The 24301-nt window shown below is 39.3% G+C and overlaps 1 protein-coding gene across 14 annotated transcripts in view; it reads right to left on the bottom strand.

Annotated features, from left to right (window-relative positions):
• The window catches only part of ELF2 (E74 like ETS transcription factor 2), a 96414-nt gene that overhangs the window by 338 nt on the left and 71775 nt on the right, over nucleotides 1-24301 (bottom strand). For 4 of the 14 annotated variants that reach the window (XM_033856676.2, XM_033856675.2, XM_073804827.1 and 1 more), the window contains 7 exons: nucleotides 10967-11080; nucleotides 9423-9596; nucleotides 7170-7208; nucleotides 6728-6814; nucleotides 3637-3829; nucleotides 2118-2468; nucleotides 1-1399 (listed from right to left, as the gene is read on the bottom strand). The exon at nucleotides 1-1399 is cut by the window's left edge and continues 338 nt beyond it. In XM_033856676.2, the coding sequence (XP_033712567.1) occupies nucleotides 772-1399; nucleotides 2118-2468; nucleotides 3637-3829; nucleotides 6728-6814; nucleotides 7170-7208; nucleotides 9423-9596; nucleotides 10967-11080 (1586 nt within the window). In that variant the 3' untranslated portion in view covers nucleotides 1-771. Of the gene's footprint in view, nucleotides 1400-2117; nucleotides 2469-3636; nucleotides 3830-6727; nucleotides 6815-7169; nucleotides 7209-9422; nucleotides 9597-10966; nucleotides 11081-14247; nucleotides 14297-19548; nucleotides 19753-24301 lie in introns of those variants that run through there. The other 10 variants (XM_033856677.2, XM_073804828.1, XM_019927954.3 and 7 more) reach the window with 9 other exon arrangements.

Raw genomic sequence — 24301 nt, 5'->3', positions numbered from 1 at the left:
AACTGTTAATTCGTCCACAATTAAGAAACTGACAGACTTAAACTACCATATAAAATGTTACATGTATATTCTATAACAATACTGTGCTAGGTACAAGATTTTTAAAATTTTTCTTTTAATAAAAAAGCTTTACACAAACAAGCCATTAGCTTATTTCAATAAAGAAAACCGAAAATTAGTCTAAGGCCTTTGTTTTCAGCTTAAGCTATATGATAAAAAAAAAAAAAAAAATCGCACTAGATCGTTTTTGCTCTCTTTCTGAAGCGTTTGGATCCATTCTTCAATTCACATTCTAAAATACCTATATTAGCAGTCTTCACATAGCACCAGTTAAGTGAGTTCTGTGTGAACACAGTAATAATTGCTGGTATGCATATAAAATGCATCAAAAATTGCTATATGTAACAATGAGATCACCCATCCCAATCCCTCCCCACTGAAAACTATATAACCTCTTACAGAATGTTAGTGTTCCAAGTCTTAGTGTAACTTGATATTGTAGTGAGTTGCTTGGTCCCTTTCAATCCTTCTTCTTATTGACGGGTTCAGTTGTTTCCTACTGTAAGAGGCAGTTTTCTGTCAGCGTCTCAACATGTAGTTCACTTCCCACTGAAACATGGGATAGGTAATTTACTTCCAGTAAGTCTGATTGTTTTCTTATATGCATTACAAATGTTTTAAAGTCTTCTGACTTCTCTTGATGACATCCTTGCAAATGCTTAATGTCAGGACTAGCACTAACATTCTAGCGCCCATGGGAGAGCTGCTCTTTTATTTCTCACATGTCACCAGTCCCTCCGTTTTCATAGTTACGGGAAGGGCAAGAGCTGAAGGCGCACTGACAACCACTACGTGGGTCACTGTCTTATTTCCATCTGCCGGTTTTTCTTCCTGTACCAGCTGCAAAGTTTTCACATCATGTTCCTGCTTTTTGGCCACTGCTTCCGATTTCATCTCTGGCCCTTTTATGACGGCGCTGATAACTCGGGGAGGAGTCTGGCCAGATGCCTGCTGAGGCGGCACTGCCAGCCTCATGACAGGCGCGCCGTGGGCTATTGAAACCGGGGTGAGCGCTCTCACCGCCAGTGGCGTTCCAACAATGTTAATGCTTCCTGACCCAGGCAGGTTTGATTTTGTCTGCAGCTGACACTGTGCGAGCTGTGTGGCTGGGATGGTAATGATTTTGGCAGGCTGCATGGTGATTTTGTCTGCATTTTCAGTGGAGGCTGGCATCACAGTAGGGATCGTCTGAATCACTACCTTCGGAGAGGCCGCTGTTGTTGGGCTACTGCTGGTTATCAGTGGTGCACCTGCATTAACTGACTGAACGGCCACAGTTGAGATTTTCTGCCCCAACGATGTCATTACAACAGGCACTTGCATTGCCACACGAACTGTCCTAGTAGAGGTGAAAAATAAAGTTGATTATATTTCGTGTTAAACTATAAAATAGGTCTCTTGAGCAAAAAGATGAATGCAAATCCCAAACATATAAAACTAGTGCTCCCAAATTTTACAAATGTACCGAAAACCCCTTAAGTTTAGAGTATGAAATACCATGATACGAATGTATTTTAAAAACTAAAGCCTAGGGCTTCCCTGGTGGCGCAGTGGTTGAGAGTCCGCCTGCCGAGGCAGGGGACACGGGTTCGTGCCCCGGTCCGGGAGGATCCCACATGCCGCGGAGCGGCTGGGCCCGTGAGCCACAGCTACTGAGCCTGCGTGTTTAGAGCCTGTGCTCTGCAACGGGAGAGGCCACAACAGTGAGAGGCCCGCGCACCGCGATGAAGAGTGGCCCCCGCTCGCCGCAACTAGAGAAAGCCCTCGCACAGAAACGAAGACCCAACACAGCCAAAAATAAATAAATAAACGAACAAACAAACAAACTAAAGCCTACGTTAAATTCCATCCGTAAGACCCTAAAAATCCATTCAGGTTAGAGGAGACATCTACTTCGACAACAACAACAAAATACATTTAAAAATGCCAAGCACTTTTCAAAGTCCTGACAACAGTGAGTTCTTAGAATGCAAATATTAAAAAAAGGAACATATCATTTCTGCCAAAGAGTTTTCTAAAAATTAAACCCGTTGCAACTAATGGTTTCCCTCACTTACCTTGGAGCTGCTGTTGCTGATACAGATGCGGTAGTAGTAGGAGACCTGGACGAAGCATCATGACCAGGGGGAGTGATGTTCACAACTCTAGCTACACCCTTCTCTGCTTTGGAGCAGTTTAGAGGAGATGAGTTTTTCCCACCACGCACAGAAGCTGCTGCTTTCAAGAGACTTTCTGCAGACAGTGACACTCGTTCTAATGACTTTTCATCAGCAGCTCCTGCTAAATCCTCATTGCAGGTTTCACTTTTGTCATCGTCTATGACCACTATGTTCTTGGGCATATCCTTGAACTGATATACAAGCCTCTGTCCTTCAACCTTTGCGAGAATACCCCTTTGGTAATAATATCTGTCAGGAAAAAGTACTAAATAAATCAAGTATATTACATTTGTTCTCCCCACCTCCCTACCCCCCAACAAAAACACCATGTAGAAGAGATGCTAACAGAAACATTCACTGATTCTAGTAAGAGATAAGGAGGAACTCACACTGCCTGGATTGTTCAAAAGGCTAAGAATTTGAAGTAGGAATGAAATTAGAACCTGGTGCCACCGGTCTTATATAACCTTGAGATCTGTAAAGTAGCTAAAAGCTCATTCTTAAAGGAAGTAATTTAACCTAAATACAGAATATACTACTGTACAGCCGGCCCTCCACATCCCTGGGTTCCTCATCCATGGATTTATTAACTAACCCATGGATCAGAAATACTCGGGGAAAAAAGAATTCCACCAAACAGCAAAACTTGAATTTGCCACGTGACAGCAACTATTTCCACAGCATTTACCCTGTGTCAGGTATTACGTGTCATCTAGAGATGATTTCAAGTACACAGGGGATGCAGTGGGTTACAGGCAAGCACCATCCCCACTTCCAAAGGGATTTGGGCATCCATGGAGTTTGGTATCTGCGGGGGGTCCTGGAACCAATCCCCCTCAGATACTGAGGGACGACTGTATTTTACAGACACTGGTAAAACTTTAGTTCTGATTTACATAGGTTATAAAAACAATCTGATGTTACGTGGAAAAATTACCTGAGCCATGCTTCGTAGAAGTGAATCTGTGGCGTATATGAATACTGTCACTAAACTATGTTCATTTACAAAATACCCTTCATTAGAATAAGCCACGTGCATACAGAGTTATGTGGGTTCCTCCAACTGACAAAACTTAAGAGAAAGTTTCATATCAAGATAAATCCATGATAAGAAGTTTGCAGGAACTAAAGAGCAAATTCACCATTTGGAAACTGTATTTTGTTTGGGTTTAATTTTCTGAAAGGTGCACATCTCCCACAAAAATGGATTTTCCAATGGTGTTGAAATTTTAGCCGTCTAGACCAAACTCCTGTCTCCCCACCTGCCTCCAAATACAAGACGCTCCTCTAGAAAATCCCCCCCAAATTACAAGCTGTAACAAATAAGGGATTTTAACAGCTTCTCTTTAAATAGTTAATAGACAATATTAAGAGACATGTAAGTTTTGTTTGAAAACTCTTTCTTTTGGGTTCTTACCTCAGAGCTCGTCCCATAGTTTCATAGTTCATGTCTGGCTTGTTCTTATGCTTTCCCCAAAGCTTAGAGACAGCCTTTGAATCCACAAGCTTGAATATGCCTTTTTCTCTCTGAGTCCACTTAATATACCGGGGACAAGTATTTTTATCTTGAAGTAGATCTAAAAGAAACTCCCACAAATAGGTTGTGTTTCCTTTGAAAACAATCATAGACATTGATTAACGATTCATTAACATAATTAAAAGCAAATATTTACTTATGCTGGATAAAAAATCAATTAATTTACCACTGGTGGAGCACAAGTGTACTGAGAGTCTGTCATGAAATACTTGACTAGATCGGCAATCATTTGTACAGTGTCAAATTGTGTTGTCTAGTAAATAACAACAATTCAAGAAATAAACAACAGTTTGAAACAATATAAGCTATAACACAAGGCCAGGCACAGTTATATTTCAAATGAATGATAGAAAATAATGTCTGAGATTTCAGGAGTGAAAATAAAGCGGATTGTTAAGGCATTATCAAGTCTTGGAAGATGGCTAAGATTTGCATAGAAGGAAAGGAAGGACTCTGGGTAGGTAAAAGAAGAAACTTAGTCCCAAAGAGAAGAGAGCATCACTCTTTTCTTTTCTTGGAAGGCTGGGGAAGAGCAGTGGGCAGTGGTTACGAGAAGACCAGAAGACTAAAACCAGGCTGCTGTTTTCCTTTTATTCCCTTTGTAAGCCTCTAGGTGCAGAGGTTCTTAAATTGATGAAAGAAGAAGAGAGTCCCGAGAAGAGGATCAGAATACATATGCCACCAGGGAGCCACCAGGTCATCTCCAGGCTCCTACTCAATAACCCTTTACTAGCCTCAAATCCAGATCCAAGTTACGGGCTACATGAGAAGAACCTCGAAGGTGGGAGGCTTCCACATCAAGCCACTGCTACTAGTCAATCGAAACGCTGATGTTTTTCTCCTCTAGCTTTTCATTTTCATCCTGTATTTCCCTGAAAATTCAGTCAATCCATTAACCCATAGTTGAGCCCCGTGTGCATCTCTTGACTTTAAAAAATTAACCTTCAACTTTACAATGCTATTTGTATCTCTTCAACTTTCCTATGTTACATTTGTACATCAGCATCCATACCTAAAAACTCTTAGTATTAAACCGTGCATAACTTTCAACTACATAACTCTCAACTGAATCAAGATATGTATCTGGGGCATTTTTATTTTATGACCTAAAGATTATAAGAACTTATTCTGGAAGAAATTTTTGTACAACAGACAATGCCTTGCACACAGTAGGGATCTGAGTACTTCTGTGTCTACTGAATTAATCAGACTCATCAACGTTCTTTAGGTTGTCTTTAAATGCTTCGCCCCAGTTCCCATCCCCAAGTTAAAATTAACAATTCTATTTCTGGTTTTAAGGAAAACAGAATTCGAAAGGGAAGCCTTCTTTATCAGACAAGGTAGTTTACTAAGTCTATGCAGACATTATCGTCATAATTTTGCAGAAGAGGAAACACTGACTGGATTTTTAATCCAGGGATGACTGTAATCACTTTAATCTTCACATTTCAACAGGCTGCCAGGCTGCCTCAAGTTTAATCATACAAAACTGAAATTTTAATGAAAGGTGATTTTTGACTGGTAAAAATAGGTTATCACAAAATTTTTTTCCAGTTTTAAACATAAGGTCTTTGAATACAAGAGACACCACTGATGATGGGAATAATTTTTTAAAAAGTAGTAACTGGGACCTCCCTGGTGGCGCAGTGGTTAAGAATCCCCCTGCCAATGCAAGGGACACAGGTTCGAACCCTGGTCTGGGAAGATCCCACACGCCGTGGAGCAACTAAGCCCGTGCGCCACAACTACTGAGCCTGCACTCTAGAGCCTGCGAGCCACAACTACTGAGGCCCGCACTCCTAGAGCCGGTGCTCCGCAACAAGAGAAGCCACCGCAATGAGAAGCCCACGCGCCGCAACTAGAGAAAGCCCCCGCACAGCAACGAAGACCCAATGCAGCCAAAAATAAATAAAATAAGTAAATAATTTTTTAAAGTAATAATTGTATGTTTACAGTTCAACTTTGTAATACTACTATTATGTAAGTTTTAAAGTTTTCAATATAAATTAAAAGATAAAACCTAAGATACCAGAAATGTAAAACCACCAAAGACACAGAAGAAAATAAAAGTATCCTAAATCTGTCCCAAATTGAATAAACAGTTCCTAAATAAATAAGGGTTTACTGTAACTGGATTTTTCTTTTTTTCTTTTTTTGTCTAAATTTCTTGGTAGGCTTACTAGACTTAATTTTTTTTTTACTAGAGATTTAATTTTTGCTTTAATTATTTACAATGAGATATATCGGACTACCCGTTGAGGATGGAATAAATTTGAATATGCAAATCCAAAATGTATCCAACTATTGAAAACATTCATGGAAGTGATAAAATTTTGGTTATCAGATTATCAGAACACACCTAAAACCCTTACTAAGATCACTTGAAATCAACTTACACAACAAATTATGACAGCAGAGAATGCAGAAGGCTTATGCTATTTTTGTGCTTAATGAGAATATACAAACTCTAAAGCAAACATGTTAAATTTTTGTTCTAAGATCCTTACTGACATGACTGAAATCTGCTGGTTGGAAAACTAAATTCACCTTGCACTGAATCAGTTAAGAAACGCTAAATTCACCTTGCTTCTATCAGTTAAGAGAGGATGGAGAAACGAAGTCTTAGTTTTGTAAACCTTCTTCAATTCTAAGTGACTCTCCATGAGGATGCCTGCCGTTATCCTCCAGAACCACAGCTCTTCATACAGCTGTGTATCAGATTGCAGGTAGGGCCTTTTCCAAATTCAAGCGCTTGCCCACCTCCACTCCCTGCAGTTTTATCTCAGTGGGGTAAGGACCACGCATAGATAGTTTGAAAAAGCTCCACGTGTGATGCTCATACAGCCCTGACTAAGAACTGCTACCAAAGACAGTACTCTCACGTGTGCAGGTACTAGAAGTGATTTTCCTACAAATGTACTTGACTAAGAAAAAGAGCATCTCACCTACAAAACAGACCTCCCCAAATTACCTTTTCCTTCTCTGGGCTTCTTCTTTATGCCTAACTCAGGAGACCCATTGGAAATTGGCGACTGCTGGGTCTTTGGTTTACGGCCAACTGGAAATAAAAGATATTGAAACCACACGTTGAAAACAGGAAAAAGAAGCATGATAGCAGGCTTTCTGATAACACATTATTCATGAAACTGGATACTAATCTATGGATTAATATATTCAGTGTATATAAAAGTTGCTTTTAAAAGAACATGAAAAGCACTTCTGCAATTTTAGATTACAGCAGTTAGTGGACAGTAATGTCAATGTACATGGCAAGTCAGGCACTACTAACCCATTATTTACATGGTCAGAGCCTCAATTTGCTAACCTTTTCCAATAATGTAGCAATGGAAACAAATTCTAGTACAAACTTTTGTTTTCTGTTCTACAGAATTGTTAGAAAAAGCTTTACCTACCGATTGCAGAGGATCTGATAATCTGCGAAGCCCTTTGAGCTCAAATGAGGAAAAGTAAAAAATATTATTTTAAACACTCTCTAGTGCTCTGAGCCAATCAATTCACCAGAATTTCAGCATAAGTTTCCCCACCTCAACGTGCAGGTACATTATAAGGATAAAAAAATCTTCCAAGCGATTACTTCGTAGGTCTAGTAGATGTCTGCGCCCTTCCTTTTGTCTCCCCTCACTTCTGCCGTAAGGCTCTCTCAGAGAGACCAGCATCCACAATGAACAGAAAAGCAAGAGCTATACTTCTCTACAGTAAAGAAAGCTTAAGCCTGAAATGTGTTGTATTCAACCCTCAGCCCTGACGGATCAATGCTGGCAGGTGAGGGGAAGCCTCAAGAAAGAGACTGGGAATATTACATATACTATCATTGATTTGGTGATCTGTCCTAACATCTGGGATTTCTGATGTCTCTGCTCTTCATTAGCAAGGATTATCTAGAGCTAAATTAAAGTGCCTTAATTTATATGTCAAAAAGCATAGTTATTATATTCTAGGATTAGAATAGGATTTCATTAAGACGTATGCTTTGGCAAAAATTAAAACAAAGTTTACTGGTCTCCCTTGTTAAAACAGAGCTTAATTTCTCAATTTAAATAATACTTATATGTACGAATCAGTCAGTTAATAAGACTGACGTCTTCACTGTCTCCTAAATTCAATCACAAAAGCCCAACTTCCTTAAAGGAAAGGTTAGCCCCAAAAGGCCTATTTTCTTATAAAGCAGCATTTCCCAAATGGTATTACATGAGAAATAGGTTATTCATCAGTAGGAAAAACGGTTTACAGTCAAATTAACTTTTAGAACTGCATGCTGTCTTCTCTTGGAGATTTACAATGCACGTTAGTATATTAAAGGCTCTGGAAATAAAAAGAAGCCTCTACTATTAAAAAATACCTACCTAACTTTGTATGTCCCAAAGGTACTTAACCACAAATGAATAATTAACGATGTTGCATGTCATTTTTAAATTGTCATTCATTAAGACCACCTATTTTCAAATACGTAATAAGATTAGTATTAAATTGGCCAATTATTTCCTGGTTTATACCGTACCGCCACATAGGCAGATCAACCTGTTTATCTAGAGGTCTTGGTTCCCTAAATGATCTCAGCTTTTCATAGTCTTTTCCCTCTTCATTTAAATCTAAAATTTTCTTAAGTATTTTGTAATAGCTTCCATAAGATACAACCAGCCGAAGGCTATAGAGGGCAGTGGGTAAACAGGGCTATTTATATGTATTCCTTTTGTTTCTAAACATTTACAGCAGGAAGTAATTCTTCCTTCTAAACTCTCTCATTCATGCCTTTCTCAAATACATATTATCTATATTGTAAGAGGGAAGGTGCTCTGTCTCATTCTCCACTGGGTACCTCACGGCAAATGAGGCACAGTCCTGTGACCATCACAGCAATTTGAAACACTGCTACCTAATAAATCAAAGATAATACCATTATTTCTGAAGCAAGTTTTCCCTTATTTTGCCTTTGATTTTTCTTTTCCCCCATTCTAAAATGTGAAGAAAGAGACAGGGAAGAAAGTGGAATTAGATGAATACCCATTTATACAGAATTTCATTTCTTTCAAGTTTTACCTTTGATTCAAACAGAAAAAGAACCCACTCAGGATGCTGAAGATGGACTGGAGCCTTGTGCCTCACCCACTGGGACCAGAGGAGCACAAGCTTCAGCAGGCGTCAAATAACAAGTGGAAACGCTCTTTACCCAGAGGTGAGCTGATTCCCCTCACGAGTCCCTACGTGCAACCTTGGTGTTTTAAGGCCGAAGAGAAGGGGGAGAAAACTGGGCTTTTTACTTTAACGCCCACAAAAAGAGTAGGAAGGTAAGATTACGAAACATAAAGTCAGGAATAATTTTGTTTTTTTTTTTTTTTTTAAGGTAACCAAGTACCTAAAAGGATCAGAAAGCAGAAAAATGGGCAGTGAATCTCTGGCCTTCCTTCTGTGTATCAAGCACCTATTATAATCTCACTCTGCAGGCAACTACTTTTAAAGCTCAAACACTAACTCCTTTAAACAGTAGGAACATGTTAAAAGACAAAATCTTAATTCTTTGAGAATATCTAATTAAGATAACATCAGTCATAAATCTACACATATATTTCCTATGTCCTGTGATGGGGGGAGAAAGATACCAGAAAAAATTTCACCCAACTTCCCAGAAATGTATAAATACACTCTACCTTTCTTCTTTTTCATTGGTTCATGGCTATCTGGTGACGTAGGAAGAGGAGAGGTATCCATTGGTTCAGATTCTTCAGTTGACACCTCCACTACAGTTTCTGTAATGACATCCGGCCTCATAGCAGCATGGATAAATTCTGGAGTTGATACACAAGGAGGGACAAACACTTCCACTATAAAAAAAAGTTGAAAAATTAAAATTTCCCACCCCCATTAATGCCTCTCAATACGGACAATTCAATATTTAGTAGGGTGAGGTTATTAAGAATTCATCAAAGCAGGATAAAAACTTGAAGTTAAGGCTTATTGAATATACAATATGGTCTAAAGTATGTAAGTAAATAAATGCAAAGAAAATCGACTTGAAGGAAACGTTAATCTTCTGGGTAAAGGGGGAGATCATAAGTAGTCAACCCCCCTGCTTCACACTTTTAGATACTTTCAAGTTCACTGTAGAAGACTTTGGATTATTTTGACAATTGGGAAAACATTTGAAAATAAAAGAGTATAATAGTGAGTTAATAATTACTTTCCTTCCACTCACTCATCATTATTCTCTAACTAGGAAGAACATGCACCTGGTATAACATTAGAGTAATAAACGTACGTTTAGGGAAAAGCAAGCACAGTTCATTTCAAGATGTGAAAAGAAAACCTGCTCGTTACAGCCAAATGAATATCATCTTTCAATATTTAAAATTTTATTTACTGGAGCAGTCCCTGATATTTTGGGTCACTAAAATGGTCCATACAGATTTTCTAGTACATACAATAATGTTGCTCTGGCTTCCTTTCAATGTGCATGAATAACCAGGATATGACATTTCTATTTCAATTAATACATACTATCATGGATTAATATACTGACCAGTATGCCCTAATCTTCTTCTCATATCCCTGAATAATACACAGGATTCCTACTCTAACTAAAAAGTACGGTTGATCTTAACATATGTTGAAAATCCCTAAAAGAAGGGCCAATCTTAACTGTATTAAGTCAAATTAACATTTGGGCATTAAAATTAGGACAGAAAGACTCTCAAAGGCAGTCTCTAAAAAGGGGGCCAAAAAAAACAAAAAACAAAAAAAGGAAAACGTGCAGCCTGAAGGGAGTGTGAGGAAACACTGGAAGCTACCTCCGCCCTCCCTCAGGGAGCGCTCCCTGGGGTCACTGCCCATCTATCACTGAAGGAAGGACTGAACGTGGTCATAGGTGGCAAATGCTCCCATCTGCCATTCTCTTAAGGTTTATAATTTACCCAGAGTTAAGGAAATAAGACATGATGGTATAAACAGCTATGTAGCAGCCATCTGTCTGTCTATAGTGGGCGTTTCTGTTTCATTTATTTTGAAAATTAAGTATTTAAGATTTGGGAACATTGACAAATAAAAATCAATTACTGCTGTCACAGGTATTTATGTATTATAGACTTTGAGAACACCAACAATCCCCCTGGATTACCAAAGACAAAAACAAAAACTTTCTTTCTAGATACGTAAAGTGACGTGATATGTTTAATATAAAAAAGAACAGTTCACATACCAGGACTTCTCGAATCTCTCAAGCAGGTAGGAGATTCCATATGAAGCAGGGCTTCAGCAGCTTCAATTGTCTTATCTGTACAGTGTGCATTACTGCTATGAACTGATGCTTCCACTGGGGGGAAAATAAGCTCTACTCAATAAAAATGCACTGAACACGTACGTTATTAAATTAAACTCTCACGTTAATAACTCTAAATGAGTCATTAATACATATTAGCCCATATAAATTACTTACAGAAATAACTTTAAAACCAAAACAACCTAGTATCTATACTTTGTAAAATGAATGTTGATTATAAAGCAAGTATTGAGATTGATTAGAAATTTCTGAATCTTATCCAAAGGAAAACAAAGACCCTTGAAATTTGAATCCTGTATCAATTTTAGGCCAAAACTAACTTGCGGGGTAGGGGAGGGAGAATGGTTGTAGATTAACAGTCCTATGAGGTCAACTGTAATTTTAATATACTGCTAAGTAAACACCTAGCAGAATCAGTCAGAAACTCGTATTTCTAAATTAATCAATCAGTTCAATTCTTACAGACCCTCCTGGTGAGTGCACCAGAGAACTTGGGAATTTTCTTCACAGTAACTGCTTTCTTCTTCAAGATCTCTCTGGACTTTGCTGGGTTTTACCCAAGAAATTTAGAAAGAAAGAAAGAAAAAAAAAAGAGAGAGAGAGCGAGCGAGCGCGCCTGTGTTTCTTTTCCTCTCCATGAAGCCTTTTCTAGTTCTACCACCTCTTGTAACTCTCTTCTAACACTTACTTTATGCTTTGCTGATTAAATTATTTGTGAAACAGTAAAGTGTACAGCAGTGGTTTGGTTTTCCAGCCTCGAAAGCTTGGGCTCTAGTCTCTGCCACTTACAATTTCTGTTACCTTAGGCCAGCAATTTAATTTCTTGTAAGGCTCAGTTTCCTCTTTCACCAAACAGGAATATTACTTACCTCATACAGTTGTGAGAATTAAATGCAGCGATTGCCTTAAAAAACACGTACAATATCTCACATATAGATAAGAACTCAATAAATGGTGATAATTTCTTATCACCATTTAAGCTCCGTGAGATCAGGGAGGGCCTATCTTAATTCATCTTTACATCTGTTATGGTTCCTAACACAGACCTTTCATATAGGAGGCATGCAAGTGTTTCTTTTATGTTTTGAAGTTAAGGACAACCCACAGACCTTACAGGAAAAATAGCAATTCAAGCACAAATTCATTATCCTAATGATATAATTAATTTCACATCCTGACTTGAAATATTCTGCTTGGTAAGAGGTTCTGAAACATGAATATGTGAACGGTGTCTAATTTGGTAAATTTTTCTCAAGGTGTCCTCTAAAGGACTAAAAGAAAATACTTATACAAATTTCATAAAAGCATATTATTATAAATTCACAGGTTCTACAACACTAAAGATATGAATCTTTTAAAATTGTTTCCAGTAAACTTTTAATTGAAAACAACTTTTTCACTTAGTCTCAAAAGTCACCGAGTGCTAAGGCCTCGGCCTCACACACCAGCCATTTGGAGAGCGTTCACAGAAAATCCAGCGACTGCTTCACCACCTGCTGCACGTCATCCACACTCTCAACCAAGGTACCCGGTCTCTCCAGTTGCTCTTTCCATTTATGGAAATCTGCTCAAAGCTAAACAGTTCCAGAGAGGCAGCCAAACCTCTAAGTAAATCTATCTTTAGGTGACCCTGCTTACTCTTATCTGCAGCTTCACTGAAGCACAGGATTCAATCAGTCCTTCTAGCTCAACTTTAAGAAATTTACTATTAGTAAGTATAAAATATATTACCATTCTCAAGTATTTTCTTCAAAGTACCTCCCCCTGCAGTACTCACGTGCACTAAAGAACCTTGGGAAGCAGATTCTCAGGTTTTTAAAAGTTTATTCTAGGAACTTCATTCTCTTTAAAGTCTGCTTGTGTTGCAATTTAGCTGTTGTCTTAGGTACTATTAATAAACCATCCTGGGTAAACTAATTCCTTATGTAATTGTACTAAGACACACCCTAAAAACTCTACCATACTAAAGAGCTTTGAGTATTTGATAATAATACAGCAACAGAATTTTACCAGATATTTTAATGTTTTAAGTTATAAACAAAATGAAATTTGCCAACAGCTATATGTTGTGCTGCCCTGAGCTCTTAGTTTGAGGTAGTTTGAGGTATGTTTTCAAAACCATGACTTCATGTTAGTTATGTCAGTGAAAATGTTCTTGCTATGATTTCCGACCTCAACCTCCCCTTTCTCCCTAAGTTCAAAATGCTGTTTCCCTGAAATATTTTACATCCAGAGTAAAACAAAGAGAATCCACACAAACTTCAGCAGAGAATCACTCCTTTACACTTTAAATCCAGGACGAGAATATATTAAAAATGCATCAACTCCCTACGAACTATCAGTCGGATCTAATGTTCTATGTACAGTCAACAAAGGATTGTTATAAACCTGAGACACAAGTGTGAACAGAGCTCTGGCCTCATGAAGCTTATACGAATAGTTCAGAGTATCAAAAACATAACTGGACGTAAAATATTTCAAAACAAAATAAAGATGCAAAATAATTTGACAGTTTCCAAGAATACTTAGCCCAATTTGTTAAAAGTGAGCTCTGTCTCTTTTTACTTGTCTTTTGTTGACGTAAGTCAACAAGCAGTTTTTGGTAACAGAAATTTAAGAAATACTTTTCCTATTCAAGTTCCCATAATTTTTAAAAACTTTTCAATATTATTTTATTCAGATCAATAATTCAAATACAATTTAAACTAAAATTCTGGACAATTCCTAAGGATAAATAGGAACATAACATTGTTGTGCCATCGAAGTAAGCAAACCTACAAGTGAGGGCTGAGAATTCCTTACTTATCTCTTACTTAAAGCTTGATTTTCTGGTGTCTTTCTAGGCCTGCTTATGAAATTTATGGGAGTTTAAAAAAATAAGCAACTCATTTAAAAAACAAACAATGCAGCTAAAAGTAATCTGGCAGGTATCACCTTCTAATTGCCCCCAGTCGGTGGCACTGGTCTGGTCAATATTCCTTGAAGAAATAAATATACCAAATAAATTTCCAAACTATTTTAATTTTAATCAGTGTCAAAAATTACATTTGCTTATGCCCTCCTTTACCGTTGGTTCAGAGTCTTATTGTTCCATTTCTAGCTTTCTAATCAACTGGTGTTTGTATGGAGACTATTCCAGACTCACTCGACAGCTGTTACTAAATACCAAACTTGGTAATTAAGTCTGACAAGAGACATACCTCTCAGCTTTGCAGAAGAGAATGCTGGCAATGGATCTAGTTCATAACAACGTTCTTAAAAGTCAAAAATAAAAATTAACAGCAATTTAATTTGAGAGCAATAGGAAAATATTAGAAAACACTTCATTAGGTGATAGTGGTATTCCCCTACAAGCAAGACCATAAACTAATATTTACAAGGGCATCACGCAGCTACCACACCTGACTCACCACAGCTTATTCTCTAACGCCCCAGGACTCACAGTTAATAGGTGAGTGAAGAACACAAACAAACAGAAAGGTAAAAGGTCTGGGGCACTCCATCTGTATCCGTTCCCCTTTGACTTTTCTAATCTATACAGCTGCATTATAAGGTTAAAAGGGGAAAGAGAATAAAATCATTTTCTACAGTAGCGCTGTCTGATAAAAATATAACGAGAGCCACGTGTAATTTTTAAAGGTCCAGTAGCCACGTTAAGAAAATAAGCAGAAGGGGAAATTAATACCTTTCATTTAACCCAGTATATCCAAAACACTGGCATTTCAACATGTAAAAGAGGTTTACATGTAAAGAACATGTAAAGAAGTTTTTCACTGCTTCAGTTTTTATGTTTAAATTAAATTAAAAATTTGGTTAATCGGCCACATTTCAAATACTCAATCGCCACATGAGGCTAGTGGCTATGGTACTGAAAAGTACAGACTAAATAAAACTGTAACTCAGCTATTCTCAAACTTTTCTAGTCAAAGGACCCTTTTACACTCATATTACTGAGGAGCACAAAGAGATTTTGCTTATGTAAGTCCTATGTTTAGATACTTATCCTATTTGAAATTAAAGCTAAGAAAACTTTAAGTAATATGTTTATGAAAAATAACTTTTCTAAAACAAAGAACAATTTAGAGAGTAGCTTTATTTTACATTTTTGCAAATCTTTTTAATACATGGTAGAAAACAGTTGGATTCTCATACTTGCTTTTTCATCCGATCTGTTCTATCAAGCCATGCAGCCTCTAGAAAACTTCTGTGAACACTTGTGAAAGTGAAAAGGCAAATAATGTCTTAGCGTTACCATGAAAACAATCTGTCTTCACGGACCCCCTGAAAGAGTCTGGGGAACTCCCAGAATTCCTCATACCAGAGATTTTAGTATTAAAGAACTGCAGCTGTAATTTATTATCTAATGGAATCAACAACACCCAAATTCCATCCTCATGTTTCTGTAAGTTTTAGCTTCTAAACATAAAATCACTGTGTAGGTGAACAATTATGATTCCATTTCCATAAGTACAACAGTACTTTGTCGACTTACACATGAAGGATTTTTTTTTTAAACTCTTCATAAATCAAAAACACTCTCCTGCCTGCCTCTCTACCAATTAAATTTGTCCCTAAAGGAAACTGATGTTGGATTACCCTGAATGACTCTTTACACACTGATGTTACTCTTTCACTCAATTTCTGTATGAATTTTAGTACTAATGCTGCAATGAATTCTAAAGAGTAATTTCTTAAACACATTTCCAAATAAAGTTTTAAAAAATTTATGCCATTCTTCCAATTTTATTTCAACGCATCCTTCATCTTTTCATAGCCTGATAAATTTTTTTTTCAAATTGATGTTCTTTTCAAGATTGATACCATATATTCCAGTTTATAGTAAATTAGAAGATTTTCTAGTTCAAATTTCATGATGAATTTTGACAAACTAGACAGATTTGTTCTGTCCGTAAAAATACTTAAGGCTGCATTTCCAGAAGAATTTCCCCCTTCCATTCAATAACCGTGTTAAAGTAGAACAATACTTCTTTCCTAAGAGTTACGCTATTTCTCAATTCTCAAATTCTCCACTTTCTCAATTTTCAATTTCTCAAAAAAAGGAAGAAAAAAAGTCAAGGAATGTACACTTGAGAATAAGAAGGCAGAATATTTTAAATTGACAATCTTCCAGAAAAGTCAGGCCACGTGTACACAACGCTTTCGCATAAGTATTAATAAAGTAACATTCATATTTTCCTAGAGACTAGAAATGAGCTTAATTTACTAAATAAACTATATCATAGTCTTATTCAACGTACAGACATGGCCTCAAACTCCAATTTGGTCCAAAGATTGGCAAAAGAAATTAACCCCTCCCCATTACATAACGACCTTACAGACAAATTCACTCATAGAGTGTAATGTAAAGAAATCCAAGCAAAAAGAGGACCTTCGCTTTCCATTAAATATTTCTGAGCCACCTATAGTTTCAGAGTTTTAAAAGTTATTAGGGATCACCTAGTCAATGCTGTTCTCTTACAGAAAACGAAGCCTTAAAGAGCTAGTTTAGTGACAGCTAGATGAAGATCCTTATCTCCTGACTTCAGGGTCAAGGCTCTTTCAAGGCTCTTTCTCGGTCGGACACCATGTTGTCAGTGAAAGTTTTATAAAGTATATCAAGTCTTTACCACAAAAAATATTTTGTATGTGAAAATGATTTTTAGTAAATAACCTTATGTATTTCATTCTTTATTCAAACGCCTCTGACAGCATACATGTTGATAACTAAAGCGAAAGCTGATGGCTAAAGTTGATAGTTAAGTCTCTGAAGGGAGGAAAATAAAAGCAAAACTATATCCTCTAGCATCTTAACGTCTAACAGTAATGGAATTCTAAGCGCTTTATACTTACTTAGAAACAACAGTTATGCTAACAATATTCAATTTAAAGCTTATCTCCTCTAGAAGTTTTCCTTAATAGCATTCTACACTTACCAGGAACCCATACAGCAATCCCTGTAGTTATATTAACATTTATATATGATACAGATTTTCATCTGTCTCCTCAATTAGACTAAATCTTCGTGAGCAAGAATTACGTCTAACACTTGATGACTTCCCTCAAGGGAATGAAAAGATACCATTAAGTCCATATACAAATACAAACCTTACAAACATTACCCTCCCAACATCATTGGCAATTGGCAGCAATAAAAATTTAGATCCATGATTCTTCATTTTCTGGGCCACCTTTCCTCCTCCACTTTTAACTCACTGAATAAACCTTGGATAAACCAGCAAACCTGTCTCAAATTTCCTTCTAAAATAGGGTTTATAAAGGAACTTCAGATTACACGAATATGACTTGAGAAAATAATGTGAAAACAATTATATGTAATATGTATTCTTTACAGAACATTATAATCACAAAGGAAATTTCAACGGTAAGGTTTCTATGTACTAAGGAAATGCAGTAGAACGGGAAAACTTAAAAAACAAAACCCTGATCAAAAGAAGATAAAACGTTTGTATTTTTGAACCGTAGGCTGTCTACATATGTTAAACTGGGTATATGCATCCACTCCAAGCAAAATATCTACAGGTAACGTTCAGTTGTGACGATGATTGCGAAAGCTTATATGACAAAAATACCTTCTCTTGGCAAAATTAAGCCCTCTTACCTTTACCTTTACAAAATTCTAACTGCGTGGAGTAGTCTAAGGTTCTCACAACCACTGGGAACATTTCCGGAAAGGTCCATGTTCAGCACTACTGACCCAAACAATCCATAAAGTGTTGTTAGTACCAACAATATAAAGCCCAAAATTCCATCTCTTAATTCATACAGTATTAACGGACTGAACGTACACAAAGAGACCAAGTTCTCATTGTGCTCTGCCTCCTTTTCCCTAATATTTAAGTTCTTGCTCTAATCAGAAAATAACTGTCAAATGCATTTTAATCACTACTCAGTGAACTGTGATTTTTTTCTTTGGGACCGTGTAGCGTTCTATTTTACAGATTAAGTGCTGTTAAGGGTACAAGTAAGTTTATGATTTCTCCCAAACGAACTGAATCACAAGAGTTTCACCAACCAAACGACTAACTCCCCAACCTAAAAACAGTGGATGGAAAACAGCCGGTAAGATCCTTTACAGCAATCCTCGTCGGTGACTCTTCCCCATCTTCCAATTCCCATCGATGGCGATATGAAAGAGAAGCCAGGGAAAGGAACACTGACGCTCACTGCAGTAGGTAAACCGTACTCAAGCTCCGCTACGCCGACTCAGGGCCCTCGCTGCGCTGTCTGCTATTAAGTAAAGCCGCTTTCTCTATGTAACTTAAGTCCGTGCCCTTCCGCTGCAGCAGTGGCGCCGCACATCCCCCACCGCCGCGGCCACTTCCGTGTTTACACTCCTCTTCCCTCCAATTCCATGCGTACATTGTCAGCTTCACTCCCGCCCAATCTTCATTGGCCCGCCGCGGGCCAGGAGTCCCGCCCCCAGAAACCAACGCTCTTATTCGGAACATCGCAGCGAGCGGATAGGAACCCGAGGCCTGTCAATCCCAGCCGTTCTGTCCTCTCCGAGGCGCTTCCGCTGTGGTGGGAGGCTTGGGGGGGAGGGGGAAAGGGGGCAATTCCGTGAGGAGACTTCCCTGGGGCCAAGACTCCCTCCCGCCCGCCCCGCTCCTCCACCTTCACCCGCTGTTTACAAAAATAAACGTTCCTCTCTGACGCCCCAACGCTCCAGCGCAGGGGTACAAAACATACTCCGTGTCTTTCCCATCCTCCCCCCTGAAAAACCCACCCACGAGGCAAGGGGCATAAGCCTACTTCTCCACAGCCGCCCACTGAACCAGGAAAGGGAGGCGGGCCCCCGAGAGCAACACCCCCCCCAGGCCACTCCACGTTATTAAGGGACCCTCTCGAGAACCGTTACTCCCGAGCCCGCACAAGGTGGGGATGTGAGGAGGTGGGTCAGAGCAATTTTTTGGCGGGTATCGGTCTACCGGACGTGGCCCGGCGCTGCCTCGTCCGCGCGGAAGTCCAGGACTTGCGGACCAAGTCTGAAAGGAGAACGGGGCGGGGGTGGCGAGCGTCCACCGGAGAAGCCCGCCGCCCCCGACCGCGGGCAGCAGCGGCCTCTGCGGCCAGACAGCGTGGCAGGCGCAGCCGGGAGACAACAGCCTCACTCACTTCCTGGTTCCTCGGCAACTGGGGTGAAGCGCACAACTCGTCCGCCCCCGAGTCCCCAACTTAACTGCGGCTCGGCTGCCCGGCACCCGCTGCCAGCGCTCCGCCCGGCAGCCGCCGCCGCTGCTCCACAAACCCACCCTGAAGCGACAGCGCCGGATTTGAGGCAGGTTACTCTCCAAGGTGATCACTTCCTGATTCGTCGCCTCCATTACTTCATTCACAACCCCCCTTTCCCCCGGCCGCCCCGGTGACCGAAGGGGACACCGGACCCCCTGCACTGACCGCCACAGGGGAGCCACCCCGCCCCCTGTGCACCCCTTCTCCTGCTGCACCGATGCACGGGAGGAAAGTTCCCCTGTCCTTACCAGCCCGGATGAGCAGATCCAGCTGGTTCGTGGGTCCCTCATGCAGAGACGTCGCCATGTTTATCCCGGGGCTGGAGCTGCTGCTTCACATTGACTTACACCGTGAGCAGCGGCGGCAGGGGAGGAGGCGGAACCCGCGGCCGGAGACACACGCCGTGCGGCCGACACACACTCACGCACTCGCACACACTCCGACGCCCGGATCCTTGCGCGTCCTCCGACAGGAAGCCGAGGCCGGCCCGCCTCCCGCCGCCGGGCTGAGAAACCCCACCACCTAACGGCAGGGGCGGCGGCGCCGGCCGCCTCGGCTGGCAACGCGATCCTTCCGCCCCGCGCCCAGACAGGAAGTCCCGGACGCCCGCCCCAGAGAGCGGACGCGGCCCGCGGCGCGCAGGACACCTGAGGCAGGGAGTCGTCCCGGGGGCCGCGGCTGGGACGAGGCCCCTCGGCAGGAAGACGCACGTTTCACGCTCTGCGGAAGAGAAGTCTGCAGTCGTCCCCACGCTAGAAGAGAGCCATTAATCAAATTTTCCTTCTGGAAGAGCTCTAATGCCCAGTCCCGCAGCTGGGACGGAAAGGTGGCTAATTAATTAACTTGTTGGGCCGTGTCAAAGTGTAAGGCTGCGTGTAAGCCGTTCACTTGAAAGCGCTGCGCTGTAAAACAGGCATACCAACCCCGAAAGTCATACCTACGAAATGTTACCAAGGCTTTATGGGACAAAGTAAGGGGCTTCCAACCACTCTCAGGGACCGACTTCGCCCTCTTCCCTCTACAGAGGTATGGAAAAGCACACTAGACAGGTGTTTATTAGCAAACAGCACATGCCAACCTCTGAGAGATGAGATTATCCTCCCCCAGTTGGCTAGCCATGAAATGTATGTACCCTCCTACATTTCTATTTGGTTCGCTCGGAAACAAACGAACGTATTCACTTATATCATCTACTTTTAAAGATCTTTTTGATAAAACTAACCTTATTACAAATAACGTACATATTAAATACAGTAGACGCGGGAGCTAGATTGCCGTTTAGTGACTATAGACTTACTGACAACACAGGAAACCAAGCCTATGAAATGACCCAGATGAAGCTCCATTAAAACAAACACAAAAAATGCTTCCCTGGGTTCAAAATTTCATAATATAAAAAAAACTGAAACAAAAGGTTGCCTATAGTTGTTTCTCCACACAACGTAAAACAGTGCCTCCTACAGAGTAAGTGTTCAAAAAGTTATTTGCTGAATAAACACAAAAAAGATTTGGTCGTTACAAATTTTAAATAACAAGGTGTAATTTTTATGACTTAACTTGAATGAACTGTGATGATAACTAGAGAAAAAATGTATTCCAGGGGTAATATCAATACTATATCGTTTTACAAATGTTTCCCCAACATGTGCAACTTCAGAGTTGATTCCACAGCCCATGACTTTGCTTTTTTCATTTCTTCTAAATACTCATTTATTCTTTTGGGCCCTTCCCCTAGCCCTACCACCATGATCCCCACCTTCCCAAAAAAGAACCCGTATGCCATTTCCAAAGTACAGCCCCCCTGAAACCAAACAGGGATCTCTTCCTTGTGTTAGGTAAACTTGCCACCTATTAGACAAAAGAAACTGTATGACTGGTAGCTTTTATTTTTTATTTCTAGTCAATTTAAAATAAGGACCATCCACTGACCCGCAGCATCATAACCTGAGATGGCTTCCAGGTGAGAGGATGGTGAGGCACGCTACGGGGCTAACTGCTAGCTTTAGGCAGAACACTGAAATTGACAGCAAATCTGAATGTCCCCTCTTATCAATCATAGATATTCGTGTATTTAGAAAGGAAGAGAGCAATGTAAGCCAAAGGTGTGTTTCTTCTGGAGGCGACAGCTTGACCTGGCTCAAAAAGAAGCACTCTTCTCACTGTGGGAGTCAGTTTGAAGCCTGACACATAACCTTTACCTCACTCTTTGCTTCTTGAGGGTTAGCTTTTAAAGAAAGATAGCGGTGTGTGTCTGTGTATTTCACTCTCGGTACATCTTAATTATATGGACTCATATCAGCCTTCTATTTTAAGTTCCAAGTGAACAGAAGCTGTATCTATTCCTGCATAATACTTCACAGTTAGTATATACACATATATAGTATTTATGCATATGTGTGTGTATATATATATATATATATATTTATAGAAATTAATGCAGAAAGGCTGGGAAATATTCCTATATATTTAAAGCTCTTATAAAAACACAATTCCCTGGGGTTTAATGCAATTCTGTCTTGCTACTATAACTAGGCTTTCAAAAGCCACCAATACTTTTTAGAGACTAGCAAGCAAGGTGAGGCTGCTGCTGGAAATATAAACTGGTACAAACTTTCAAGAAAGCAATGAGCATTATAGATCAAGAGTCTAAAGAGGTAAATATCAATATATACTGATCTAGGAATTTCATTTCCAGGGCCTAGCCTGAGGAAATAATCAAAAAATGCAATGGATTGTTTTAATAAAAACATGTTTGAAGAATTTTTAACATGGTAAAATATTAAAAATATAAATGTGGCAGGATTAAAATATACAGTATGTCCCCTACATACAAATGAGTTCCGTCCCGAAAGCGTGTTTGTAAGTCCAATTTGTTTCTAAGTCCAACAAAGTTAGCCTAGGTACCCAACTAACACAATCAGAGGGCAAGCTGCAATTTCACTCACGTCTGACGCTGATGCAATGCATGTTCGCATTTTTGAAAGTTCACAACTTGAAGGTTCGTATATAGGGGACTTACTGTATATGCATTTCTTCCACACAATATGACTCAAGCCATGTAGTATATGTGAATATATGTGTACATAACATGTATATGTGTGTATATATACACACACACACATCAGCATTTCTCAAGTCTTCAAGGTTAAGCAGAATTTTCTCAAGTACTAATGAGCAGAATTTTAAAAATTGAATAAGACTAGGTAGGTTAGCCTGGTGGATACCTTAGAGCATATTCTGCTAATAACATTACAGAAAGGCAGACTCTACATCAAAGTTATTGCTGTGATCTAGTAGGTAAATAACAGCTAACTCTTATTGAAATAAAAGCCACCAAGATAAGTGCTTTACCTTCATTTTTTTCACTTATTCCTCTCCACATTCCTGTAATAGATATTACTATTGTGCTCACTTTATAGATGAGGAATCTTGACGAAGGTCATAGTGTTCAGGAGAAGCAGAGCCAGGATTTGAACCCACGAACTCTAACTCTAGAGCCCTTCCTCTCAAACACTCCCCAAGCACCAAAGTAACAAGGCCTGTGTATCTGCTATGATGCATTTAGTACCTACTGATTTTCTTTTCTGAAAATTCTTTTATATTCCTCCCTTCAAGAGGTGGAATCTAATTCCCCTCTCTCCCTTTGAGTGTAGGCTGAACTTAATGACTCACTTCTAACAAAGAGAATAGAGCTGAAGTGATGGTGTGTGACTTCAGAAACTGTCTGCTTGATCTCTTGCTTTGGGTCACTCAGAGGAAGCCAACTGCCCATTAGGCAAGGAACAGTGGCATCCTGCCAACAGTCATGCGACCGAACTCTCTAGGACACAAACCCTCCAGCCCTCATCAAGCCTTCAGATGATTCCAGCTTCGTGAAAGATCCTGAGTTACGAGCCATGCAAGTAAGCCGATCCCCAATCCTTAATCTCAAAAACGATGTAATACTGATATAATGTTTATTGTCTTCAACTGCTAAATCTGGGATGATCTGTTAATCAGCAAAAGATAATTAATATAGAAGAAAGGAGCAGTTTAAACTCCCAACTTGTCACATTTCACAGCTTAGATAAAGAAAGAAGGGTAGAGTTTAAAAATGACCTCTTTAAACTACAAAGTCCTGAGCAGTTTTTTCCATGTCTTTCTTCATAGTCTGAGCATCAATTCTTTCATCCTCCAACATCTCCGTTTTAAAAATAAGTAAGTCTTCAGAATATAATCATTATCATTAAAGTCTAATATAACCAAAAATAATTAGATACCCTTGGCTATTTGAATGATTTCATGGTCCTGTAGTAACCAAGATGGAAAAAAATTTTGAGAGATATGTAAATGTCCAATTGTTTCCAACACCATATAGGTTTTAAATGTTTTGACTTATAGCTTACTCTGGTTATTTCCTTTGTATTTTTCCTTTTTCTAGTAAACAGAATCATAAAAGGTTATGGTTGAAGAGATGCCTACACACAACATCACCTAGAGGTTTTCAAAAAAATAAGGAAGGACCTGAACATCATCATCTCTTTTCCTGACTACCATGAATTAAATATATTAAACTTTAAAACCAAATATATAACTGTGTGCTCTATCAGATAAAAGTACCAAGGTGAACAGGCTTCAAAGTTTAAAAAAAATTACAGGTAGGAATCAAAGGGAGCAGACATTCTACCCATTTAATGTTATTTTCCTATAGTTTGGGAGAAGGATGCCAATTTCCTATTTTAGTAATGACAACTCTTTAACCACCAATGGTAGAGTTATCTGAGAATCACCGATTTAATCCAATGCCCTAATTTTACACATCAGGAAACTGAGGCTCCAAGAAGTTAAATAATTTAACCAAAGTCACATGGTATATATCCCACTATTTCAAGGTTAAAAATTCTACAAAACAATCTTCTATAAAACTTAGAAGTTAAAAATGGATGAAAACTTAAATCCATTTTACTATTACTATATTTATATAAATTATAAAGTGGTTGATGTTTTGCTTTTTAATGTCAA

Source organism: Tursiops truncatus, chromosome 5 (assembly GCF_011762595.2).
Source record: "Tursiops truncatus isolate mTurTru1 chromosome 5, mTurTru1.mat.Y, whole genome shotgun sequence".
Taxonomy (NCBI): Eukaryota; Metazoa; Chordata; class Mammalia; order Artiodactyla; family Delphinidae; genus Tursiops; species Tursiops truncatus.
Note: the sequence above shows the minus strand (reverse complement) of the source record. Positions and strands in the feature narration are given on the sequence as shown.